This window comes from Vulpes lagopus, chromosome 2 (assembly GCF_018345385.1).
Source record: "Vulpes lagopus strain Blue_001 chromosome 2, ASM1834538v1, whole genome shotgun sequence".
NCBI classification, from domain to species: Eukaryota; Metazoa; Chordata; class Mammalia; order Carnivora; family Canidae; genus Vulpes; species Vulpes lagopus.
Window position 1 is genome coordinate 34,085,268 of NC_054825.1, and position 26,772 is coordinate 34,112,039.

Below are 26,772 nucleotides of genomic sequence, written 5' to 3' on the forward strand. Positions count from 1 at the left end.
TGCTAAGAAATCGGCTAAATATTAGTATTATTACTATTCTTTTGAAGGCAATAAATTTTTCCCTCTGGTTGCTTTTAAGATAATTTTTCTTCTTTTCCTTATTTTTCTAACATTTTATTATCATATGCCTAAATATGGGGTTTTTGTATTTCTCCTGCTTCAAATTCAATGAACTTTTTGAAACGACAGCTTAAGATCTGCTATATTTATGTCCATCTCTTTCTTCTTCCTCTGGGGCTATAATTACAAATGTTAAATCTTCCTATCTTATCTATATGTCCTTAAACTCTTTACTTTCCATCCTCTTGTCTCTTTCTTTGAGCCTCAATTTGGATATTTTCCTCTGACCTAACTTCTGGCTCATTAATTCTCTTGTCAGCTATGTCTAACATGTTCTGTCAACCACACACTGAGTTCTTAATTTGTAACGTATTTTCAGTTCTAGAATTTACAGATGGTTTGCTTTATGGTTTCCAATGATCTGCCAAAATTCTCAAGCTTGTCTTATAATTCCTTGACTATGCAAATTTTGAAGTCCATATCTAATAGTTCCATTACTTAGACTTTGTTTCCTATCCTAGCGTTAGCTTTATGTCAATTACCAAACAGTATACTCCTCTTCATTTCAATAAGTCAAGTCAAATAAGGATCCAATTATTTTAATGACCTTTGGTTGGAATATTGTCACTTTTTAAAAATAATAATCACTAATTCTTTTTTAAGTGAAAAACCAGCCACATAAAATTTAAAATATCAGAAAAATTAAAAAAGAAATGACACATGTATGAATGTACATAAAATATCCTGCCTTAACTTCAATTGATTAACAGTAATGAAAAAATGTTTAATTTTCTGAAGCTCTGAAGTTACACTGGATCATTTACTTCCTGAGTTGGCATATGTGTGTTGGTAGAAGGCACTGGTTCCCTCTTTGGCTAAAATCCCAACTCTATGAAATGTCCACTAACCTCACAGAAGGAACTACAGCATCAAGCTGTCCAAATTAACTCTGTTAATGGCTTTCTGTTTCCAGAGTACAAATCATTTTTTAAAAGCACTGCTTCTAAATTTGTTATGTACAAAACTAATATTTCATAGTATCTATGTCTTGAAAAAAGGTTCTATGCTCAAATTATTTTATTTTTTTTAAGATTTTATTTATTTATTCATGAGAGAGAGAGAGAGAAGCAGAGACGCAGGCAGAGGGAGAAGCAGGCTCCATGCAGGGAGCCTGAACATGGGACTGAATCCTGGGACTCTAGGATCATGCCCTGGACCAAAGGCAGGTGCTAAACAGCTGAGCCACCCAGGGATCCCCTGCTCAAATAATTTAAATAAGCATCCTATATTGTATCCCCTTTCTAGATTTATAATTCATAACTACAGAAATATACTTAACTTTAACCCAGATTTATTTGACCATTTAGTCTCCTGCTTCCTCCTAAAGGATATTATTAAAATGTATACTAGAAAATGTAATATGGAAAATATGAACCGAGACCATGAATTTTAGTTGTTAAACATCTGACTACTCATAGTGGATTCATCTCTCACATTAAAAAGACGTTTAAAAAATAAAGTACAAGCCTGTTTTTTAGTTTAAAAAATCCTCCCCGGAGAAGCTAAACTCAGCTCTAAGATCCTTCAAAAAAATGACTTTTTGTGCCACTCATTTTAGGCATGGTACTAGATCCCAGAAAGGTAAAAAATAAATGGGACATAATCCCTCACTTAAAAAACTCCCTGTCTAGGAGCACCTGGGTGGCTCAGTTGATTAAGCATCTGCCTTTGGTCCGGTCATGATCTTGAGGTCCTGGGATAGAGCCCCACATCACATCAGGCTTCCTGCTCAGTGGAGAGTCTGCTTCTCCCTCTCTCTCTGCTCCTCCCTTCTGCTCATGCTTGCTCTCACATGCTCTCTCTCTCTCTCTCAAATAAATAATCTTAAAAAAAAAAAAAAGACCTCACTGTCTAGTCAGGATACAAAATAAATAATTATAATAATAGTGTGAAAAGTATAAGGGATATATACACCAAGGAGAAAGAGACCATCTTTTGCTGGCAGAAGTAGGACAAATGAAGGCAGATTCCAAAGACAAGGTGATGCTTAAGCGAGCCTATTTTGGGGGAAAAAGGCAGGAATTCTTCAGACATGAAATTTGGGGAAATGGAAAGCATTCTAGGTAGAAGAAACAAATTGTACGTTCAGAAATTTTAAGAGATCCAATACTGTTATATCACAAGAAGAAGGAATATCAGGAGGTGAGGCTTTTGTTTCATACTGAAGAATTTAGATTTAGGTAAAGGGTCACTGGGAATCACTGAAGAGAAAGTAGTCATATCTGCATTTTAGAATAATAAGCAAAAGGAGAAAAAACTAGAAATAAGGGAATAGTTAATTTGATGTAACAACAGTCCAGGTATGTAGAAAGGAGGACACAGAATCTACAGATATTAAGAAGCAGAATTGACAGTTACCAAGTAGGACTTAGAAACAAATTACATAAAGAATATAAATACTCCTGAAAAGTCTAAAGTACTCCCCAGTTTCTGGCTTATGACAGTAGGACATATTACAATGTGACATAAGAAATATAGGAAAAATCAATTTTGTAAGAATATAGTGAGTTTACTTCTAGAAATGCTAGGTTTGATGTGCCTACAGGATATTCAAGTGAATATATAACAAGTAAATCCAAAAATGGGACAAAAGATAATGGAATTAAGGCATGATTAGGGGCGCCTGGGTGGCTCAGTCAGTTAAGTATCTGCCTTCGGCTCAGGTCATGATCCCAGAGTCCTGGGATAGAGTTCCACATGAGCTCCCTGCACTGTGGGGAGCCTGCTTGTCCCTCTCCCTCCACTCCTCCTGCTCACCCTCCCCGCCCCACCCCCCATCAAATAAATTAAAAAAAAAAAGACATGAATAGGAAAGGTTTCTGCAATGAAAGGTCTCTTTAAGTTGCAGAGGTAGGGGGCTTGATTCTTTTTACAAGAAAGTAATGGAAGTAAACTAGGAAGAGTATATTCCCTTTCAGCAGGAAATTCTCATAAACCTCAAATCCCAGGGCCCATGACTTGGTAGAATGCCTAGGCAAAAGGTACAAAACTGGTTATGAAAAACAGGTCAGTGAGGATAAGTTTAATAATGAAACTTAGACTGAAAAAAAAAAAAAAAGAAACTTAGACTGTATAATAGAACATGAACTTTAAACTATAATTTACATCTGTGCTGAAAAAAACCTTACCAAGTGATTGTGTTTTTTACTCTCATGGCATACAGAGAACTCCTTGTCCAGACTTAGGTACTTTTTCAAGTACCAAAAGCATTGTGATGGTGAAGACGAGAATTTAATGTTGCAGAACTCTCCGGTGCAGAAAAAAACCTCACTAATCAGAAGCAATCAGGCAGAAACAGTGTCCTGAGAAGAAATGGGAGGTGCTACAAGAAGAATCAGAAGCTCCCCTGATTCTCATTTTATTATAAAAAGCATGTTCTATTCGTATCTTGAAGTGTCAACAAGGGAGGAGAAAGATGATTACTTCAGAGAAAAGCTATGAAATCCCACACTTTATTCTACCTTAAAAGTGAGGTAATCTTTTGGTTCTACTTTCCTAGGGCTTTCCTAACCAATGTAGTTCTCTGGGATAATGACAGTCTCTAGATTCAGAATCTCTGGATTCTTCTGAACTCTGGCTTCAAATCTCATTCTCTTACACTTAATTTAGCCTTTACCTTTTCCAGATTACTACTCTGAAATTCCAACTTTAACCTTCTGGTCAATACTTTTACGGTTTCTTTTCCTATGCTCCTCCCCACAAATAACCATATTTCCATCATTCCAATGGTAGGGAAAATGGCCTCAGGCCTAGCTTCCAAAAAAAAGGCAGGAAATAAATTTGGCTTAAATTCTCTTTTGTAGCTTCTGTTTATTTACAGCAAATAAATACATTTTTTTAATCAACCAAGTATTCAATGTGAACAAAAGATACTATCAAAAATAATTTGAAGATCAGATCTGCTACAGTCCATCTACTGATAAGCAGCAATTAACAGGAAATTCTTAAAGCTTTTAAAAACATTATTGTACAAGTCCTACATTATTACATATGTTTTGATTATTAAAGTGATCCTGATAAAGAATTTTCAAAATCTATACACCTCAAAGTAAACAATTTACTAAACAAATTTATTAAATCTCTTAAATTAACATAGACCACTGTGCAAAGCTGAAACAATTAATAGGAATATAAGAGATTATCTGGTTTATACAGAATTCTTTAAAAAGATAAAGTAGGGAGGAAGTTCTTATACTGAATTTTAATTTTTTCTGTTGTGACAACAGTCTGATACAGATACATTTCTTTAATTAGAAAATCAAATCAAATCAGGTCAAATCTTCTCAGAAACCCCTGGCCAGAGAAGGAAGAGAAGGTCATGCCGGTGGTACACTCTCTGGCTGTGTGCTCAGGTCCCAACCAGCACACATCCCTCTGCCCACCTCGCCAAACCTGAAGCTTCTCCTCTAAAATAGTTTCTGATACTTGAGAAAAGAAAACTAGGGGTTAGAAAGCATGCTGAACACTGTTTTATTTCTATGACACTGTGATTATTGGGAATTTTAACTCAGAAATTTTAAGTTATAATCATTTTAAAACTTTTTATTACTGAAAACTTCAAATATAAACAGATTAATATAACAAACTCTCAAGTACTCATCGCCTACCTTCAGCAATTAATACTTACACATTGTTTCATCTATCTACCTTTACCTACTCACTTCACATACACACACATACACACACACTCCAATTATTTTTTTACAACTGAGGTTAGATTTATATACATTGAAATGTACAGATCTTAACTGTATAATTTTGTCAACCGTACAATTTTTATCATGAGACAGAACATTTCTATCTCCTCAGAAAGTCCTTTTGTGTCCCTTCTCAGGCAATCACCCCACCTAGAGGTAACCACTGCTCTATTTTTTTCACTTTAATTAGTTTTGCCTTCTGTAGAACTACAATATAAATGGAGTCATACAATCTGTGCTTTTTTGTGTGTCCAGCTTCTGTAGCTCAGCATAATGCCTGAGATTCATATTTTTTGTACATACCAATAATTTCATTCCTTTTTATTGCTAAGTAATATTACATTGTATTTTTATATAGCACAATTTGTGTATCTAACCCCCTTTTGATGTCCATTTGGGCTGTTTCCAGTTTTGGGTTAACTAAACAAAGCTACTATGAACATTACAAGGACACGTGTTCTTCATTTCTAATGGGAATTATCTAGAAGAAGAACTGCTGATTCAAAAGGAAGGTACATTAATTTTATAACTGCCAAATCTTGGGACACCTGGGTGGCTCAGCAGTTGAGTGTCTGCCTTCAGCTCAGGGCGTGATCCTGGTCTGAGGATTGACTTCCACCTCGGGCTCCCTGCAGGAAGAGCCTGCTTCTCCTTCTGCCTATGTCTCTGCCTCTCTTTCTGTGTCTCTCATGAATGAATGAATAAAATCTTAAAAAGAAAGTAATAACTGCCAAATCTTGTCCACTGCCTTGTCTTTTTATTATTGAGCTATAGAAGTTGCCAATTCAAAGATAATACTTTTAAAAAGAGCAATTTAGAACCTTAAGGTAAAAGGAATATCGTTTGCCCTTGTGGCTGCCATTCAGCTAAATTTTTTTTTAGATTTTATTTATCCATTCACGAGAGACAGAAAGAGAGAGGCAGAGACACAGGCAGAGGAAGAAGCAGGCTCCATACAGGGAGCCCGGACTCAATCCTGGGTCTCCAGGATCAGGCCCTGGGCTGAAGGTGGCGCTAAATCGCTGAGCCACCCATGCTGCCTATTCAGCTAACTTTATACCAAATTTGACTGCTGGCAAAAGTTAATGTAATACCACATACATGGGAAGATTCCCAAGAGACAGACAGGCTGGTGAGTCAATAGGCTGACCTTACTTAAATATGGAAGAGCTACAGACCAAAAGAAAATGATGACTAAATCCATTCAAAACAAAATTCAGGAAAGATATGAAAAGGATAAAACTAAACAAAAATAAGCATTTTATATAACTAAAAACAAGTAAACTCTGGATATATTCTCTAATTTAGACTACTGAATAACATCAAATTAAAATTTTCCTTTTTAATCTCACCTGTTTCATTGCTGTTTCACCTATTTTGTCAGAGTGTTTTCGAATGCTTTCCAAAAAGTCTTTGAGATCAGACATGGAGATTTCTTTAATATCCTCACGGAGTTTAGGAAGATTTTCTATCATTAGCTGACAAAAGCGGTATTGACTAACTCGGGGAAAATATACATTCTCTAACTGTTCCATAGTTTTTAGAGCAGAATAATACCTGTGAAAAGTTAAGAAAAAAACTCTATAAAAAGCTATTACATTAATCTTCAAGTTAAAATATTTAATCAGTCTAACACTCCAATCAAAAAGGACACATGGTTAAAAAATAAGTAAAATTAACATTTATTTCTATTTACTAACCACAAACTATAAAACCACATAAACGAGTTTGCAGGCTGAAAATTCAAGACTTACACTAGCATAGTTTCCTTATTTCACTTCACCTAAATCTGTAACATCATAAGCATTATCATAGTCATCACAATATTTTAAATGTATATGTTGCAAAAATTTTAATTATAATATTTAGTTATTTGATATGTGCTTTCATATCTCTCTGATCCACAGACCATCACATCAAAAAAGTACAGATTTAATTCAAGTTAAAATAAAATGTATTTTAAGGACTTTTTTTGAAAATTTTACACTATTTAAAGCACTTAGAAATAATATTAAGTATCACAAAAACCAAGTGAAAAGCCACAGAGTGATTTATTTTCAACTCAACAAATACATACTGAATGACATAATGGGTTACAGTAATTAGTACAGTAAAATTATCCAACATGAAACAAAAAGAGAAAAGGAGGAGTTCTTAGAAATTATGGATAACATTAAATGATCTAACATACATGTAACTAGAGTTTCCAAAAGAAAAGAGAGAGAAAAAATAATAATAAAGAAATATATGAAGAGATAAGAGCCCCAAATTTTTCAAAACTGATGAAAGTTATCAACCCACAGATTTAAAATAAGCTAAACAAACCCCCAAGCAATATAACTACAAAGAAAACTATACTTAAGCACATCACAATCAAACTTACAAAAGCAAAATACATAGAGTAAATCTTAAAGGTAGCCAAAGGAAAAAAGATCTAATTGCAAATCTTGTAACACCAATGAGAATGACAGCTGAACTTCTGAACAGAAACAATGGAGAGCAGAAAATGAAAGAAAAAAAATACAAACCCATAATATTTAAATTGTTAAGGGAAGGGGACCCTCTGAAAAAACAGAATTCCCTATCCGATAAAACTACTGTTCAGAAATAGACATTAAAAAAACACATTTCCAGATAGACAAGAAAATTCCCTTCAGCAGACAGATATGTACTACAATTAATACTAAACAAAATTTATCATGTTAAAGGCAATTATGCCACTCAGATCCCTGGATCTGCAAAAAGAAAAAAAGAACAACAGAAAAGTTTAAGTGGGTAAGTATAAAAGAATCTGTTTTAATTATGGTTAATATATTTGTGTGTGCATGTGTAGGTTCCAAGTGAATTATAATAAAAACACAACAAACAGGATGGGAATAAATACAATTGTTCTAACTTTCTTATATTGTTGATAAAATAACATTATTTGAAAGTCAACTGTGATGAGCTAAACATGAATACTATGCTCTCAGTAATCATTAAAAAGTTAAACAAAGATGTATACCTAGTAAGTGAATAGAGTTAGAGATAAATATACATAAACTAAAAAAAAAAAAACCTCAACCATGAAAAGGAAAGAAAGAAATGTATCAAATAGAAGATACTTGAAAAGTCAATCATAATAATAATTACATAAATATAAATGGTCTAGCAGTACTTGGGTGACTCAGTTAGTTGAGGATCTGGCTCCTGGTTTTAGCTCTGGTCATAATCTCACATTCCTGGAATCAAGCCCCAGGTGGGCTCTGCACTCAGGGGGGATTCTGCTTGTGATTCTCTCTCACCTCCTGTTTCTCTCTCTCTCTCTCTCTGCTCCACCCCCCTCACTCTCTCTAAAATAAATAAATAAAATTTTAAAAATTAAAAAAAAAAGTCTAAAACGCCATGTACAAAGTAGAGATTGCCCACTGGATGAAAAAAAGTAAGACCTAACTATATACTATTGATAAGAAACACTTTAAATGTAAGGAGTAGGATTAAAAGTAAAAGGATGTCAAAAATATACCATGACACATCTAGTATAAGCATGCTAGAATAACTAAAATGACTACATCAATATCACACAAAGTTGATTTCAGGACATAGAATATTACCAAAGATACAAAAGGACATTTCATGTGAGTTGAAAACTCAACACCCCTCTCTTATCCCTGATAGAACTGGCCAACAAAAAAACACTACAGAAAAAGAAAACCTCACTGCTCTCACATTAACATGATCTAAACTGGTATTTCTAGAATGCTAAAGCCACAACTGGGGTTCCCTGGGTGGCGCAGCGGTTTGGCGCCTGCCTTTGGCCCAGGGTGTGATCCTGGAGACCCGGGATCGAATCCCACGTCAGGCTCCCAGTGCATGGAGCCTGCTTCTCCCTCTGCCTATGTCTCTGCCTCTCTCTCTCTCTCTCTGTGTGACTATCATAAATAAATAAAAATTTAAAAATAAAATAAAATAAAATAAAGCCACAACTGGAAAATACATAGTCTCATCAAGTACATATGAAATATCCACCAAGACAGATGATACGCTGGGTCACTAAGCAATCTCAATAAATGTTAAAGGTTTGAAATTATACAAAGTATGTTCACTCACCCAATAGTATCAAACTAGAAATTAATAATAAAGATGATAATATATCCTTAAAATCCCCTCCAAATGTTTGAAGCTTAAACAATATACTTGTAAATAAACCAAAAGTTCAAAAAAGGGAAAATAAGGATTGCCTGGGCAGCACAGTCAGTTGGGTGTCTGACTCTTGATTTCAGCTCAGGTCATGATCTCAGGGTGTGGGATCAAACCCCACATCAGGCTCTGAGCTCAGTGTAGAGTCTACTTATCCCTCTCCCTCTGCTCCTACCTCCACTCTGCACTCTCTCTCAAATAAATATGTAAAATCTTTGGGAGGAAAAAAAGAAAATAAGAAAATATTTTTAAAAGATAATAAAAATATTTTAAAACCACACCTAAAGCAGTTCTAAGAGGAAAATGTATAACTTTAAATGCTTATAACAAAAAAGAAAGGCATATGGCTGGCTCAGTTGGAAGAGCATGCAATTCAATCTTGGGGGTTATAAGTTCAAGCCCGATGTTGGGTATAGAGATTACTTAAATTTTTTAAAAAGCTTAAAAATATATTGATTTTAACATTTTAGAGTGAATTGTGATATATATAATATTTGGGTACATCTTAAACTTTTAAAAATATACTCATTTTCCTATCCTAGAGAAAATGTTTCAATAGAAGTTGAGTTTCATTATAGCTTTTGTTTGTCTGTTTCTTTGTTATTTACACTGATACACTGATGTCTAGAAAATTATAGTCATTTAGGGGGGATTATAGGCATTTTAAGCTAAAATTCACTTATCTCATAGCATATTTACTATACAAATCATTTCAATAAGTGATTGAAAAGTTTTAAAAAGGCATAAAATCACTGTTCTAAACTTCTAACTTTATGAAAACAGAAAAAGAATTAAACCCCAAGTATAGCAATGGAAATAATAAAAATAAAAATAGAAACAAAAGAATAAACAAACTCAAATATTAGATTTTTTTAAATATGCATAAAATTGATAAGCTTCATGTCATATAAATCACCAATTACTAATATTGGTAATGACAATGATGAACATTACTACAGATCCTATAGACATTAAAAGGATGACAGGACAATACTATAAATAAGTTTATGCCAATAAATTCAACAACTCAGATAAAGTGGTCAAAGTTCTTGACAAAACATAAGATATGAAAACTGACTCAAGAAGAAATAGTGTCTTAATAGCTCGACATCTGTTAAAGTAATGAGATTCATTCAAAATTTTGCTAGAAGACAGCTCACTGGCCTTATTTCAAACTGGTTTTCTTTTTCTTTCTCTGTTGGTATTTTTCTGTGACCCACACTCTGAGAATCTGGAAGGGCTCCTGAAGCTAAAATTCATGGAAGAGTGGTGGACTTCCTGGACTCCCAGGTATCTTTATCTCTGAAGCTAGTATACAATCACCTTTCCATGCTCCTACCAAGCTCCAACAGTAGCTTCTGCTTTCAATAAACTGTGACAGTCTCTATTTGTTTCTCTATTAGAGGTAATTCTGGGGTACCAGATTGCCCTACAACCTCATTTCTCCAATGGATCTAAAAGAGTTTTTAAATTTTGTTTAGCCCTCTTCTTGTTGTAAAGACAGGAGTAATTACTTCAAAGTTCTTTACTGTCAGACCAGAAACCAGAAGTTCCTTATTTTTATTCTTTTTTTCCTTTTTATTAATTTGTAAATGGTTTTTTTATATTATGGTTATGAACCCTGTCAGAAAAAAATTTTTGCAAATGTTTCCTCCTAGTCTGTGGCTTGCCTATCAATTTTCTTAAAAGTGTCTTTTGATGAATAAAATTTTTTATTAAAGGTCCAATTTCTAATTTTGTATAGTAGCTTTTTTTTTGATCCTTTTAAAAAATATCTTTGCTTACCCCAGGTAATGTGAAAATATCCTCATATATTTTCTTACAGAAGTTCTACAATTCTGGTTGGAGAAGAAACACAAGACCCAACTATATGTTGTATAAAAGGAACTACTATAAACCACTATTTATATTTTAAATATAAAAACACAAAGGGATTAAAAGTAAAGGGATGGAGAAAGATATACTATGCTAACACTAATCAAAAGAAAGCTGGAGTAGCTATATTAATTTCAGATACAGCAGACTTCAGAGCAAGGAAGGTTATGAGAAATAAAGAGAAGCATTATATAATGATAAAATGATTAATCTCTGAAAAGACATAACAATCCTTAATGTGTATGTCCCTAATAACAGTGTCAAAATATGTAAGGCAAATTTGATAGAACAGCAAGGAAAAGAGATAAATTCACTAACATGGTTGAAGAATTCAAAACTCCTCTAACAGTAACTGACAGATCCAGCAGGCATAAATTCAGTTAAGAATATGGTCAAACTGGAGAGCACCATCAATCAACTGTATTTAACTGACATTAACAGAATACTCCATCCAACAACAGAATATATATTCTTCTCAACCTCACAGAGAACATTCAACAATACAGACCATATTCTGGGCTATAAAATACACCTTAACAAATTTAAAAGAATAAAAATCGGGCAGCCCGGGTGGCTCAGGGGTTTAGCGCTGCCTTCATCCCAGGGCGTGACCCTGGAGACCCCAGATCAAGTCCCACGTCGGGCTCCCTGCATGGAGCCTGCTTCTCCCTCCGCCTGTGCGTCTGCCTCTCTCTCTGTCTCCTCTCTGTGTATTCTCATGAATAAATAATAAAATCTTTTAAAAAGAAAAAAGAATAAAAATCATACAGAACTAACATTATACTTGATGGTGAGAACCACAGTGTTTTTCTCCATGAGATCAGAAATAGGCAAGGATGTTTCTCATCACTTTGATTTAACTATCATACTGATATTCATTGCTAATCCATTACTACAAGAAAAAGTGCTTGCTTCGGCAGCACATACACTAAAAAAAACATTAAGACAAGAAAAGGAAATAAAAGGTAATCATACTGGGAAGAAAGAAAGAAAAAGTCTTGTCTATAGATGACATGATTATCTATGTAGAAAATCCCAAAGCATCAGCAAAAAAATTCCCAGAACTAGTAAGTGATTATAGCAAGGTTGAAAAATATCAGGTTAACATACCAAAGTCAACTGCTTTTCTGTAAACCAGAAAAGAACATCTGGAATTTGAAATTAAAAACACAATACCATTTACTTTAGCATCAAAAAATGAATTATGTGGAACACCTGGGTGGCTCAGCGGTTGAACATCTGCTTTCAGCTCAGGGTGTGATGCCGTAGTCCAGGGATGGAGTCCCACATCGGGGTCCCTGCAGGTAGCCTCCTTCTCCCTCTGCCTATGTCACTGCCTCTCTCTCTCTGTGTGTGTGTCTCATGAATAAATAAAATCTTTTTTAAAAAATGAATTATGTATAAATCTAATCAAATACATACAAGATCTCTATGAAGAAAACCACAAAACTCGGATGAAAGAAACAAAGAAAATCTAAGTAAATGGAGAGATATTCCATGTTCATGAATGGATTTCACAAAAATTAATTTGTAACAGGTGACAGACATAAACATAAAACACAAAACTCTGGAAAGTAACATAGGAGAAAACTTAAGTGACCTTGGGTTTGGCAATGAGTTTTCAAAAACATCACCAAAGCATGATCTATGGAAAAAAACTAATAAGCTAGACTTTAAAAGTAATACCTTCTATCTAAAAAGACAATTAAGAGAATGAAAAAACAAGCCAAAGAATGGAAGAAGATATTTTCAAAACATGTATCTGATAAAGAACTAGTATATAAAATATTTTTTAAAAAAACACTTAAAAGTCAGCAATAAGAAAACTACCAACCAAATTTAAAAGTGTACAAAATACACTGAACAGATATCTGAACAGATATCTCTCTCTCAGTGTACAAAATACACTGAACAGATATCTGAACAGATATCTCACCAAAAAAAATACACAGATATCTCTCTCTCAGTGTACAAAATACACTGAACAGATATCTGAACAGATATCTCACCAAAAAAAATACACAGATAGCAAATAAGCATAAGAAAAAATTCTCAACATCACATGCCAATAGGGAATTACAAATTAAAATGAGATATTATCTACATCTATTTCAATGGCTAAAATCCAGAACACTGACAATACCAAATCCTGGTGAGGGTGTGGAGCAACAGAACTTTCATTCATTATTATTGCTGAGAGTATAAAATAGTAAAGCCACTTTGGAAGACAATTTGGCTCTTTCTTATAAAACTAAAGTTTTTCTGTATGATCTAGCAACTATACCACCGGGTATTCATCCAAATGAATTGAAAAGTTATGTCCACACAAAAACCTGTAAATGCTTACAGCTGCATTATTTATAACTGCCAGAAATTAGAAGCAATCAAGATGTTCTTCAACAGGTGAATGGATAAACTGTAGTACATCCACACAATGCAGTCTTATTCATCAATAAAAAGAAATGAACTATCAAGCCACAAGAAGACATGGAAGAAGTTTATATGCATACTGCTAAATGAAAGCTAGTCTGAATATGACATATACTGTATGATTCCAACTATAGGACATTCTAAAAAAGACAGAACTATAGAAACACTAAAAAGGTCAGTGATTGGCACTGGTTGGGGAAGGTGGATGGATGGGGAAGGAGATGAAGCACAAGGGATTTTTTCAGGCAGTGAAGCTATTTTGTATAATGCTATCATGGTAAATATGACATGCATTTGTCAAAACCCACAGAACTGTACAACACAGAAGAGTGAACCCTATTGTAAACTGTGGATTTAACAACATGTCAATATTGGTTCACAAATTGTAAGAGATATACTAGCACTCATGCAAGAAACTGTAAGGGAAAGGAAGGTATATGTGGGAACTCTCTACTTTCTGTTCAATAGGTCTCTAAGCTTAAAATTATAAGCAAAGGACTTAAACAGACATTTTACAAAAGAAAATACACAAATGACCAAACAGCAAATGAAAAGGCACTCAACATCAGTCATCAGAGAAATGCATATTGAAGCTACAATGAGGTATCATTTTACATGTGCCAAAATGGTTCTGTTCTAGTTGAAGGATGCAAGGATGGGCAGTATCTAAAATTCTCATTGCCAATGAGAGTATAAAATGGTACAACCATTTTGGAAAATTATTTAATGGTTTCTTATAATACATCCACACTTAACCCAGCAATTCTACTCCTGTGCATATATTAAAGAGAAATATAAACATCTATCTACAAAAAGACTTGTCTGCTAATTTTATGACAGCCTTATTCATAATACCTCCAAACTGAAAACAACCCAAATACTTACCAGCTGGTAAACAGATAAGTAACTTCTTAGAACTGAATACTATTCAACAATGAAAAGAAACAAACAATTGGTATTTGCAATAACACAGATGAATCTCAAAACATTTGGAGTGAAAGATACTAGACAAGAAAAACAGTCTATGATTCCATTTATATCAATTCTAAGAACATGTGATAGAAATCAGAAGGTCGTTATTGTAGAGGAGGAAGGAGGAATCGATTGGGAAGGGGCATAAAGGGGTGATAGAAATGTTCCATATCTTACTTGAGTGGTAATGACCAGAAGAGAGTATGAGAAAAGCTTTTCAGATAGAAATCATGTTCAAATCTTCATCTTGGTGGTTATAAAGTTGTATTTGCTGTTTAAAAACTCATGGAGCTATATAATAGACTTATGATTTGTGTATTTGGGTCTAAAAACTGCTAAGCAAATAACTTAAAAAATAAAAAACTGTATCACAGAGTAAATATTTCACAACACACTTGACAGAAAAGGGGCCAATCCCTGAAATAAGCAAAGATTGTTAAGCCTGTTTCAGACATGCTGAACTTGAGATAGTGGTGAAATATCCATGTGAAAAGAGTAAACAAGAATCAGGGATGTCAAAGCCAAGCTTGAGATTCAAGAATCAGATTTGTGAGTCATCAGAATGTAAACCCAGATATTTTAACAAATACAAAGTGATATTAACAAAAAAACTTTTTTTTTTGCATTTTACAAGTCAAACCAAATATATCTATGGGTCAATTTGATTCTATAGGTTGCTAATCTGCAATCTGTAATGATCACCAGGAATAACATCTGCCCATACCTTTTATTTTATTACCCCATATGGATATTTATCCTGACAAAAATATAGCAGAGCACCAGAAGTGGGGTCCTAAATATCTAGTGCGATGGCAGCCTGAATACATGCTTAATAAAACCTTGCCTCCTTGAAACTCCAATAAAATAACATGAAGAGATGTTTTTTTTAAGTATAAGCCTACACAGATGTAGAGAAAAGGAGAAGAACAGTAAAATTTTAGAATGTTGAAAGCTGATGGACATGTGGTACAAAAAAAAAAAAAAAACTCAGCAAATCTGAGAAAATTCTAAGTCAATAGTTGAGGAGACAAGCATAAACTTATTTATTCTCTAGAATCTCCAAAAATGTCAAGAATTCATAGGAATCCCACTACTTATGGAGGTAGGAATGAAAAGGAAGGCTAAAGTAAGGAATATTGGTTGAAAATGTGTTTAAGAAGCAAACTTCACTCCAGTCATCCGAGCAACAATTTTTCCCCATTTTGATAAATACTAAAGAGACTAGAACAAATAATCTCTAAATAGGGTGGGGACATTACCCAAGGTTGAAGGCAATAGTACTGATTTGAAAACAAGAGAATTAGTAGAGCCTATGTATACTAAATGCCCTCTTGAGCAACTCAGATCCCAAAATACTGGCAGTCAAATCTTGACCCTTAAGACAGGAAACAAGAAAAGTCTCCTCTAGGGAATCTGAGCAGCCCCAAAAGAAATAACTCCAGATATTAATAGCAAAGTCTCCACCAACTAAACAGCCCAGCTAGATAACCTCACACAAATTTACATTCAACAAGTCCCACCCACATACTCAGAACTCCTATTACCTCTGCTACACTTAAATATGAGTAGATAGCCAAGGAATTACCTGACATCTGAGAAACACCCCTACCCACAAAGTCAGAGAGTAAAAAAACAAAAACAACAACTGGGGTGGGGGGAAGTTACTGGAAACAAACTATATGTAAGAAGACATATATATAAATACATAGACTTAAAATCTCAGAGAGGTTAAGACAAAGTACTGTTAACAATGAATCAAGAACAAGTTACCCTAAACAAGAAAAGAAAAAGAAAGAAAAGAAATATTTGGAGATCAAAAAATAGTTCTTAGAAATTAAAAATCAGAGAGCAGAAATGAAATAAAATCAGCATTATTTTTGTTAGATAAAAATGAAAAAACATCTGAGAAGCAGAGCAAGGAGTCAACAGAACAAAACATGTTAAGGAAGAAAAAAGAAAATCAGAGGACCAATCCAGAAGATTAAAGATCACTATGTGTCCTAGAATCAAGAAAACAGAAAGAAATAAATAATTCAAGAAAATCTCCTAGATTTTAAAGACATTATCAGATCAAAGCAGTTTCCAGATTAAATTCCAAATAGGTTCACCAAGTACCCAGCACAATGGAAGTAAACAGGCTCACATCAAAGCACATCATCAGGCAACTACAGACCACAGAAGAGAAGATTCTAAAAGAGAAAAAAGGAAGGTCACAAACTAAAGATGAGAAATTAGAATGGCTTCAAACTTCTCAAAGGCAACCCTGGAAGGCTAGAGGGCATGAGAGAGGTGTGTGTCTAGTGCAGGGGTATAATACACCAACCCAGCAAGCAGATCTGTTTCTAAATACCATTATTAAAAGGAACTAGGGTATCTTGCAAAATGGCTATTTCTAGGTCTAGGGCCAAGACAAGTACAATGTGGGCCTGGAACATATTATTGTGTGGCAAGAAAGTACTCAAAGACAGATGAGGACACAGAAATTGGCTTGAGGGGTTCCCCTCATCAAATGTGGTACAATTTGAGCATCAAAAAGAATAATGAAAACAGCAGTATAATTATAACACACTATTTTTTTAAATCCATGAGTCTATACTGATAATGAAAAAGAGAAGAAAAAAGAAACTTTTTTTTTAAAAAAAAGCTCTTCTTTATATTAAGATGCTAATATTATAGTCTAATAAATGTCTAAGGAATGACAGAATTATAAAAATCATCATTTTGTAACCTAAATATAATAACTGATTAAAGCAAGAGGGACACCTGGCTGGCTCAGTCAGAGGAGCATGCGACTCTTGATCTTGGGAGTTGTGAGATGGAGTCCCACATTAGGTATGGAGATTACTTTAAAAAAAAAAAAAAATTAAAAATCTAAAGCAAGAATCCTAAAACCAATGAGTGGAAGGTTAAGGAAATAGGACTCAAAATATCACTGCACAGAATACTTAGTAATTGCAAAGAGAAAAAGATACTTTTTTCAAATGATCTAGTAGACATCCTCTTAACCAAAAGACCAAATTTAACATAATCCAGAGAAAATCTAACAGTATAGTATATGCCTTCTGATTTCATACAGTGAGTGGTACACAATATCACTTACATCATACTCATACCAAAAACAGTTCATCTGAATCTAATCATAAGAAAATAATTAAACAAATCCAAAATGTCCTGGTCAACAAGACAACTGACCTGGACCCTTTTATGAAAAACAAAGTAAAGCAGGAAGACTGTTCTAGGTTAAAGGGACAAAAAAGGACATATCAACCAATGCTTCAGGGTGGAAAAGACGATATAAGACATCTGGGATAAATGGGGAAATCTGAATATAAATATTACATTATGTTATTGAAAAAATATATAGTGCCCCAAACTAGAAAATAGTAAAGAAACATTAAAAGTTATTTATTTAAAAACATGAATGCAAACACCAAAATAATGCCTTAAAAGAGGTAAAAGGTTTTGTGCCCCTAGCAAGAAGAAATGGTAAATGGCAAGTAGGGAAGATGATGCCTATTTTTCTGCAGCAAACACATAGAACTATATTATCTGAGTCTTCAAAATATGAGGATTTTGATAGACAGAGATTACAACTTTGATAGAAAAAAAGTGTAAAAAAGACTTTCAGGATAGCTGATGGTTCGTGTATTAAGAAGGAAAAAAATAATTCTACTAATTAGTATGAATTGGTAAAAGCCAATAAAATTCAATGTTTAACACTATAAAGCAGGATGTACACAGATTTATGAGTATAGATTTGTACATAAAGTACAGTGATAATTAAGCAATTATTAATAAATCAAGAGGAAATCATTATTTCCCTATTCCAAATGCAGAATATTCTCATTTATTCTGATTCTTCTGTTACTTTAAAATTGTCCATCTTTAAAACATTTTAAACATAATTATATCTAAAGATAATAAATTACAAATGATTTTTCATTTGTCATGTATTCATTAGTGTTATAAAACAGAACATGATCTACAGGAGCCCAGATTATGAAAATATAACTACCCACACTACTTTCACTGTGGTTCACAATACACACTCAGCCTTTTATTGTAAGCAATGTTCACATAGAAGCTAATCAATATTTTTTATTCCTGTTTGGTTGCCCATTTGTCCTTCATCAATATTATCAATCTTTGATTTCACTTATAGAGCATATGGATCCACAAATAAATGGTTAATAATTGCTTTATTAGATGATTCTGATGGGCAATTTGCATGAAAAAGAATAAAGGTAGAAAGTAAAACTTCACATGACTCACTTTACAGTAAGTTTATTCATGCTTTTCTTAACAGAAAAATAAATGACTCTTATTAAAAACAGGAAGGAAACCAACTCACCTTTTTGCAGTCATTTGTTCTTTTAGCTTACTGTACATTTCCAGCACTGCATTAAAAAAATATAACTTATTTTAGCTTTCAAAATGAAAAAAACTAAGATGAAAAAATTAAAACAGGAAAGAGCCTATTATAAATTCATTAATTTTCTCTATACTTTAATTCAGGCTTATATTCTCAAATAAAATTTCATACTTCAAGTAAATAAAAACATTTTAATGTCTCTATATATTGAACATTACGTTACATATAATAACGCATTTTATAGAATTTGGAACACTTTCGTATGTTGATACCTATAATTGAAACATTAACCTACTAACAATTATCATATTCAGAAACTTAACATCTCTTCCCTGTAGTGGAACTGGAAGTTTGGACTTTAGTTACTCAAGAGACAACATTGAGTAAGTGAGATTGATTAATTTTGATTCAATATATCAAATAAAATACATATATCAAAAATATACCAAACACAACTGTGCTATAGCTCACTAAACAAAATTTTACACCAAAATGACAAAGAAAAAAAAAAAAAACCCAAAAGCTTACAGAGCGTAAATTATAATAAAAATCATAAATAAACAGAGCAAAGCAACTTTATCATTTTTATTACAGCCTTGGAAATGCAATTATTCAATAAAATTGTTATAACCTTCAACAAGATGACATATTGCCACCAAAAAGGTTTTAATGCAACTACGCAGATTACAATTTATCCTTAGTAGAATTTCAAAGTATAAAGTGAGTAAATTATCATTGGCTCATTAAACCATTGGCTCACATTTTCACAGACCGGAGAGAGAGACAACACTTTTTCCAGATTTTCTATTTTGGCTACTTCCCAGGGGTCTTCAAGTTTACAGAAGATACTTAGTTCACTTGTCTGAAAGTTGCAATGGTGGCAACAGTGAACCATCCAACCTCTGAATCCTATGTATATCTCTATCACAGCCCCTATATTGTAACGCAGTATTTCTCACATTTTCCAACCAAAGCAGAGTGAACACATAACCTGGGGAAAAGCCAAAAACTGCTGCTACAAGTATAAACTTTCTTTGAAGCCTCCTGTTTTACCTCAACAATTTATGTAACTTTCATATCTATCTTATTTCCTAGTTAAAAATAATGCTCTCCTCAAAAATAATAAGAAAAACTTAAGCAGCAGGAAAATGCATTGTTTACCCTATGACTCCTTATATTCTCTCATATTCCTTCCAATGCAAGGAGGAGTGAGGCAATTATACAATAACAGCTTACTTATCTTTATTCATATTAGATTGTAGGATCCTTAAGAGCAAGGACTATGTCATTTTCAACTTTGTATTTCCATTATTTATTGTAATGGCTGACACAAAAAAGTATTTACAAGTGGATAATTCAACAAAAGGCTAGATGGAGTAAAGGAAGCAATTCACAATGTGGCTATTAGGAGCACAATATTTACATGAATTCAGACTGCCCATCCAGTCTTGAAAGCAAAGACAGTAGCAGTGACAAAACTCTAACCTCTACTACCCTTTATTTCTCAATTCCAAATAGCCCCGTAGGGAAGAAGCTAAAATCAGCTCTTTCTCATTCCACCAGTACCCAATTGTTTAGGCTTATTACTATTCAGGGACAAAGCAATCAAACTTAGAGACTGTCTTCATGGCTACTTCAGTGTATCTGATGGTGGCAAAGAGGTATTATTAAACATTACCATAAGGAAGTAGGTTCCTGAACCCTGAAACTGAATATAATAAGCAGACATTTTATTTACTCAAAGTTAAAGTACAAATATCCATGGTTCAGTGATTAAACTGAGTAGAATTTCAATGATTCTTTAAAAAAGAAAAGTTATTCTTACAAAGTCAAAAAACAGTGTATTTTAGTTAATAAAATCTGCTGACAATTTTAACATATAATTTGTGTTCCAAGCTAAATTTACATTATATAAATATCATACAAAGTATCTCATTCTATTTCCCTGGACATGGAGGTTCAAGTTCTTGCCAAAAAAAAAAAAAAAAAAGTTTGAAAAACTGCTACAGTAAAATGGATTCAGCTTACTATATGAAGAAAAAGATGACATACACCCTGCTTCCTTTTGTTTGAACAGGATACATCAGGGGAAAGAAAATACTGGTGAGTTTCTTCAGAATTTATTTGATGTCCCAGTACTATCAGCCATAACACAGTGATCGAACTCAGAAACCTAAAAAGTCAGTCTTTCCAAGATATAAGAGCAAAGGCAAGACCAAAGAAGGGAAAAGATCGAGCACCTTGGGATTTTTTACTTTTATCAGCAAAACGAGACTAGGATCAAAGCAAAACCAACCAGCTTAAGTGACAAACAGAAAACAGTGGAAAACTAGTAGTAAAAAATTAGGCAAATTAGGGAAGGCAAGGAAATGTAATAAAGACACTCTCCTCCATGGGAAAGTACTGAGGAAAAACAAAAAAGCAGTGGGAGGGGGGGTGAGGGACAAAGGACAAACAAGGCAGGAAGGAAATGGGAGAGGTACAGGTTGTTCTAGGAACCTGATGTGACAGATCATCAAACAAAACTTTAAAAGATAAGAAAACCATGAAAATTCAAGGACTAAAATAGATAAGAAAGATAACCATGAGCTTTTGGGAGCAATCACCAAATAATCTGTAATTCCCATAATGAATAATAACCATATGCTATGATTCAATTATAATTTCACCAAACCAAGCATTACATTATAGACAAGTTTAACTCACCTGGAAGGCATAACTGTAATTTTTCTACTACTGTTGTAATATTTCTCTGCTGAATTCTACATCGGATAATATCTTCTGTTTGGACTATCACCTTAGAAAAGAAGAAACATTCATATTTTTAAGCAAACAGTTAAATTGCATCCCACATATTGAGTATGCAAGAAATTTATTATATTCTCACCTCCTTTCCAGCATCTTGAAATCTTCGGTTGGTATCAGTAACTTGCACCTTAAAAATAATTTCACCTTAGTTAGACAAATATGCATAAAACTGCCCTGATATAACTGCTCACCCTTGTAATCAGATCATGCTTCATGAGAAACTTAGAACAAAGAAATGCAAATTCAAATTAACTCTACAGCTTGAACTTGAACTTTTGATTGAAAAGGGCTTTTGTTAACTTCAATTACTTATGACAGTTCTTTTTAACAGATTCTGTGGCAAACTTCTCAAATTTAATCTAGATTTTTGAACTTTCCTTGCTTCTCTAAGTCTGTCAAACAATTCAAATCAGTGACCCAATTGACCACTGGTCCCTTTTTGATAACTTCAATGAGGTCTATGTGCCATTCATTGTCTGTACGAAATGGTGATTGCATTTTATGGTAATTAAACATTCATACTTTGCTGAATGCAAACACTGGGTGGTTGATTAACATCAAACACGGAAATTTCAATCCACAGCAACATTTTAATGCTGCAGGTGCAGACAAAGCTCAACCTCAAATTTTCCCACATATTAAGTGACTCATTAGGTCATCATAGTAAGGAAGCACATTCTACTTTATTAAAAATCTCATTAATTTCTGAACAAAGATGCTCAGTGACCTCATTGATGCTGTATTTGGTCTCTTGTTATCTGAATATCCTTTATATAATGGTTTTCTAATCATAACTTTGGTGAACCAGGGTCATTTTATCTGCTAAATTCTCCAAATGTAAAGAAAGATAAATAGGCCAATTCTTATAACTAAATACTTTGTATTCTGACTGAACAAATTCAAGCCTAGTTTAATAAATGTTTTTGCTGTATAGCAGAAAATATAGACCTACTTCCTTTAAGAAAATTATGCTTTGCTATTAAACTAAAAAAAAGTTTCAATATTATTAAATAATTTCGAGAACACAATCACAGTTGTTTTTTTTTTTAGTTTTTTAGAGGATAGTTTTTATCATTATTGTACTAATTGAAATTTTTAAATTCTAAAACTGCAAATGAGGCTTTCAGTTCTACGAATTTTTTTAGTTCATTTCCCTGCATGGAAAGAAATCCTGTTAAGTCAATGCATTACTTGCTTTACAAAAAAGAGATTACTCCTGTCATTAGCATGACAACTATGTTAATAGAGCATAAAGAGCATTCCCAAATATATACACTAATTCACTTCTTGAAAATAGTACATTTAATAATGATTTGTACATATGTATTATAAACTAATACTTGACTAATTTAATGAGAGCAAAGATAAAGAGAATTTTAAAATATTTCTTACCTTCAGCTTTTCTGCATCAGTCCTTACTTTAAGGAGTTCTGTAATAGCATCTACAAAACCCTGATGATGAAAATTACACATCTTTTCAATTTCCTTGTCATGATTACGGATACAAGCATCTAACTTTTCCATAAACTTCTTGTGTGCATTTGGTTGGTCGTCATACACAGACCTGAATGTACACAAAAAAGAAAACTAACATTAACTTCCCAGTTCACCAAAATTTATTCTTTATTAAATCCATCCTTTGCAACAGCTAATTTTTTCTTTGCTCTGTAATCAGTATATTAAGGAGACATTCATACATTTCAAGAATTGCTTAATTCTGATATCCAGATTTAAGCCTGTGAATATGACTTTTAAATATACAATTAAAGCTATTTATGATAATCTGCTACAGTACCAACATTAAATTAGTTACTTCAGAGCATAAGTTAATGATTTAAAATAAGCAAGCTTGTAAAACACCTAAAAACACTTTCCTATCTCTTACATGCAAAGTCACTACTCTGAAGCTTATCATGGTCCAAAAAAAAAAAGATGGCACAGCAGGAAGGAATGCAATTCTGTAAGTACATGGCCTTAAGCAGCAGAATATTATGATAAACTCTTCCTTTCAGAAGGTATCATTTCTATTACTAATACTACAGGCCAAATTACATAGCATGCCATCTTCAGGTAACAGTTGAGGCAATAGAATAAATGCATAGGCATCACAATGATTTCCACTTAATATAACTATGGATCAACACTTCCCTACAAATTAAGTTCTTTGCCAACTGAATACAAGTTTTAACCTATAGCAACAGCTGATAATCATTTTTTAAGGTTTGTTTTTTTTTTCTTTTCAGAGAGAGAGGAAAAGAGAGCACAAACAGAAGGACAGAGGGAAAGAGAAAGAATCTCAAGCAGACTCCATGTTGAGCATGGAGCCTGATGCAAGGCTCAATCTCTCACCATGAGACCATGATCTGAGCTGAAACCAAGAGTCAGACACTTAATCAACTGTGTCACCCAGGTGCCCACAATGGCTAGTAATCTTTAAATAAAATTGGATTGATAGTACTGTCATTAATAGATATCATTTGTGTGAAAAATTATTTAATTTCTTTTTGAACAAGTTAATGTTAAATGAGCCACAAACCCTCTAGATATCTGGAAACTGTCTAGATATCAGGAAATAGAGGTCTGAGGCTCAGAATATGAGTCTTTAACATACTAGTGCTCAAAAAGAATCATTGAGTGAATGATTAAAGAATGAACAAACTCCTGATTTCTGTAGCACCTACTGTGTGTCAAGACATATTCTAAGTGTTTTATATTTTAAATTTTGTAACCTCACAACAAGCCTATAAAGTAGATACTGCTATTACCCTTGCCTAACAATGTTACCAATTATGTAACATCTGTAAATGCTATAAATTCCACAACTAGCAAGGGACAGTTAAGATATGAATCCTAGTAGTCTGGCTCCAGGGTTCATATTCTCAAGGCCATATTATATTCACTACAATGTTCTATAATTATGGTGTACACATTCCTACTATAACTCAGCTCATGCTATCTCCACATAGAGGGCATCATCCTCCCTGCCAACTATCATTCAGAAAAGGATTAAACTTGCCCAAAGAAAGGTTTGGCCTTGCCCCCAGCTCCTGGGAGGTAAACCTTCAGAATGTCCTTCCTACCTGATAGTTGTCTGTGTTTACTGGAGGGTCCTGGACAATGCCAAATAATCTAAGATAGCAATGTGGTTTATAATGTGATTTACAGTGGATGGGGGCCTTCAGCCACATTGTATCAGCTCTGGAGAGTCAGCCATGTTTATGTGACCAATCCCCAGGAAAAACCCTGGATACCATGGGTTAGGTGAGCTTCCCTACTTGGCAATACTCCATGACTACTGCCATACATCACTGCTGGGAGAAGTGCTATCTGCACGATCACTGGGAAAGGACAAACAGAAGACCCCTCTTTGAACTCTCCTAGACCCTGCCTTATGTACCTTTTCCTGATGTTAATTTTAATCCATATTATTTTGCTGCAACAAATTGCAACTGTGAATTTAACATCTTTCTAAATTCTGAGTCTTCCTAGTAAATTACTGAACTTGAATGTAGTTTTGAGGACCTCCCAAAAATGTGCCCCCCCATCTGCTGCCCATTGCTTGAGATTTAGTTCAATTCGCATTTCCTCCAACAAGACTTTATCATTCATTTCCATGCCAAGTTATCTCTTCATAAGCAGAATAGGTAAATTTATAGTCCTTTCCACTCACTATGACACATAATCATATATTATACTTTGTACTGTAATTTAAAGCTTTCAGGGATGCCTGGATGGCTCAGTGGTTGAGCATCTACCTTTGGCTCAAGGCGTGATCCTGGGGTCCCAGATCGAGTCCCGCATCAGGCTCCCCGCATGGAGCCTGCTTCTCCCTCTGCCTGTGTCTCTGCCTCTCTCTGTGTCTCTCATGAGTAAATAAATAAAATCTTTAAAATAAATAAATAAACCTTTCAATATATGTCCTATATTTTGTTTCTTCATATCAACCATAAGCTTCTTGAGGGCAGTCTCCATGTAATAGGTTTTTTTTTTTCCATGTAATAGGTTTTTAATGAGTATCTATTATAATACTAGAAACAGCAATATTGGAGAACAATTATTAAAAATTTGGGCCTTTAAGAGCTGAGCTAGAACTAGACTTTGATCTTGGACATCTTCTTTTCTTTTTTTTTTTTTAAAGATTTTATTTATTTATTCATGAGAGAGAGAGAGGCAGAGACACAGGCAGAGGGAGAAGTAGGCTCCATGCAGGGAGCCCAATGCAGGACTCTCAATCCCGGGACCCCAGGATCACACCCTGGGTGAAGGCAGGCACTAAACCACTGAGCCACCCAGGGATCCCCGGATATCTTCTTTTCTACTGATATTACTCTCTCAACCTCATCCAGATTTAGAATTTTATATCCCATAAGAACACTGCTACTTCCCAAATTTATGATTCCAGCCCCAATCTCTACCCTGAACTTCAAACTTATACATTTCTCCAACTGGGTATCGATAAGCATCTCAGATATGTCCAAAATGATTTCCTATCTTCTCCCTCAAACCTGCTCCCCTCACATTCTTTCTCCATCTTGTTTGTAAAAGCCATTCTTCTAATTGCTCTGGCAAAAAACTTGAAATCACCCCTGACTGTTCTCTTTCTCTCACTCTCCCTACCAAAACAATCAGCAAATTCAACCACATCTTACAACCCCTATTGGTGCCATGCTGGATGAAGCCACCATCACCTTGCCTAAATGTTACCAACTGCTTCCTAATCAGTCTCCTTGATTTTACCCTTGCTTCCTTTCAATCTATTCTCAACACAGTAGACGAACCCATTAAAATATCTTTTTTTTTTAAAGATTTTATCTATTTATTCATGAGAGACAGAGAGCGAGAGAGAGGCAGAGACACAGGCAAAGAAAAGCAGGCTCCTCACAGGGATCCCCAGGATCACGCCTTGAGCCAAAGGCAGACACTCAACCACTGAGCCACCCAGGTATCCTGATTCCATTAAAAAATAAATCAGATCTCATGTCTCTCTTCTGCTCAAAACCCTATTTCTCCTAAAATAGCCCATAAATCCCTATATAATGTTGCCCATGTTATCTCATTGACCTCACTTCTTAATATTTACTCTCCACTTTACTTATTCTGTGTCAGCAACACTGGCCTTTTAATGGTTCCTGAAACACACCAAGCACATTCCTGTTCCATGCTTTACACATGTTATTTCCTCTACCTGGATCACACTTCTTACACGTGGGCTGCCTCTCTTCAGGTCTTTTATCCCCTTCTTGATGAGGTCTTTTCTGGCTATAGGATCTACATTATAAACACACATGCGTGCGCGCATGCACACACACACACACACAC

General features: G+C 34.1%; 1 protein-coding gene across 5 annotated transcripts in view; it reads right to left on the reverse strand.

Annotated features, from left to right (window-relative positions):
* EXOC6 (exocyst complex component 6) overlaps window positions 1–26,772 on the reverse strand; it is a 221,024-nt gene that overhangs the window by 148,033 nt on the left and 46,219 nt on the right. For all 5 annotated transcript variants that reach the window (XM_041743259.1, XM_041743260.1, XM_041743261.1 and 2 more), the window contains 5 exons: window positions 22,846–23,017; window positions 21,533–21,580; window positions 21,352–21,442; window positions 18,625–18,670; window positions 6,170–6,374 (listed from right to left, as the gene is read on the reverse strand). In XM_041743259.1, the coding sequence (XP_041599193.1) occupies window positions 6,170–6,374; window positions 18,625–18,670; window positions 21,352–21,442; window positions 21,533–21,580; window positions 22,846–23,017 (562 nt within the window). The remainder of the gene's footprint in view (window positions 1–6,169; window positions 6,375–18,624; window positions 18,671–21,351; window positions 21,443–21,532; window positions 21,581–22,845; window positions 23,018–26,772) is intronic.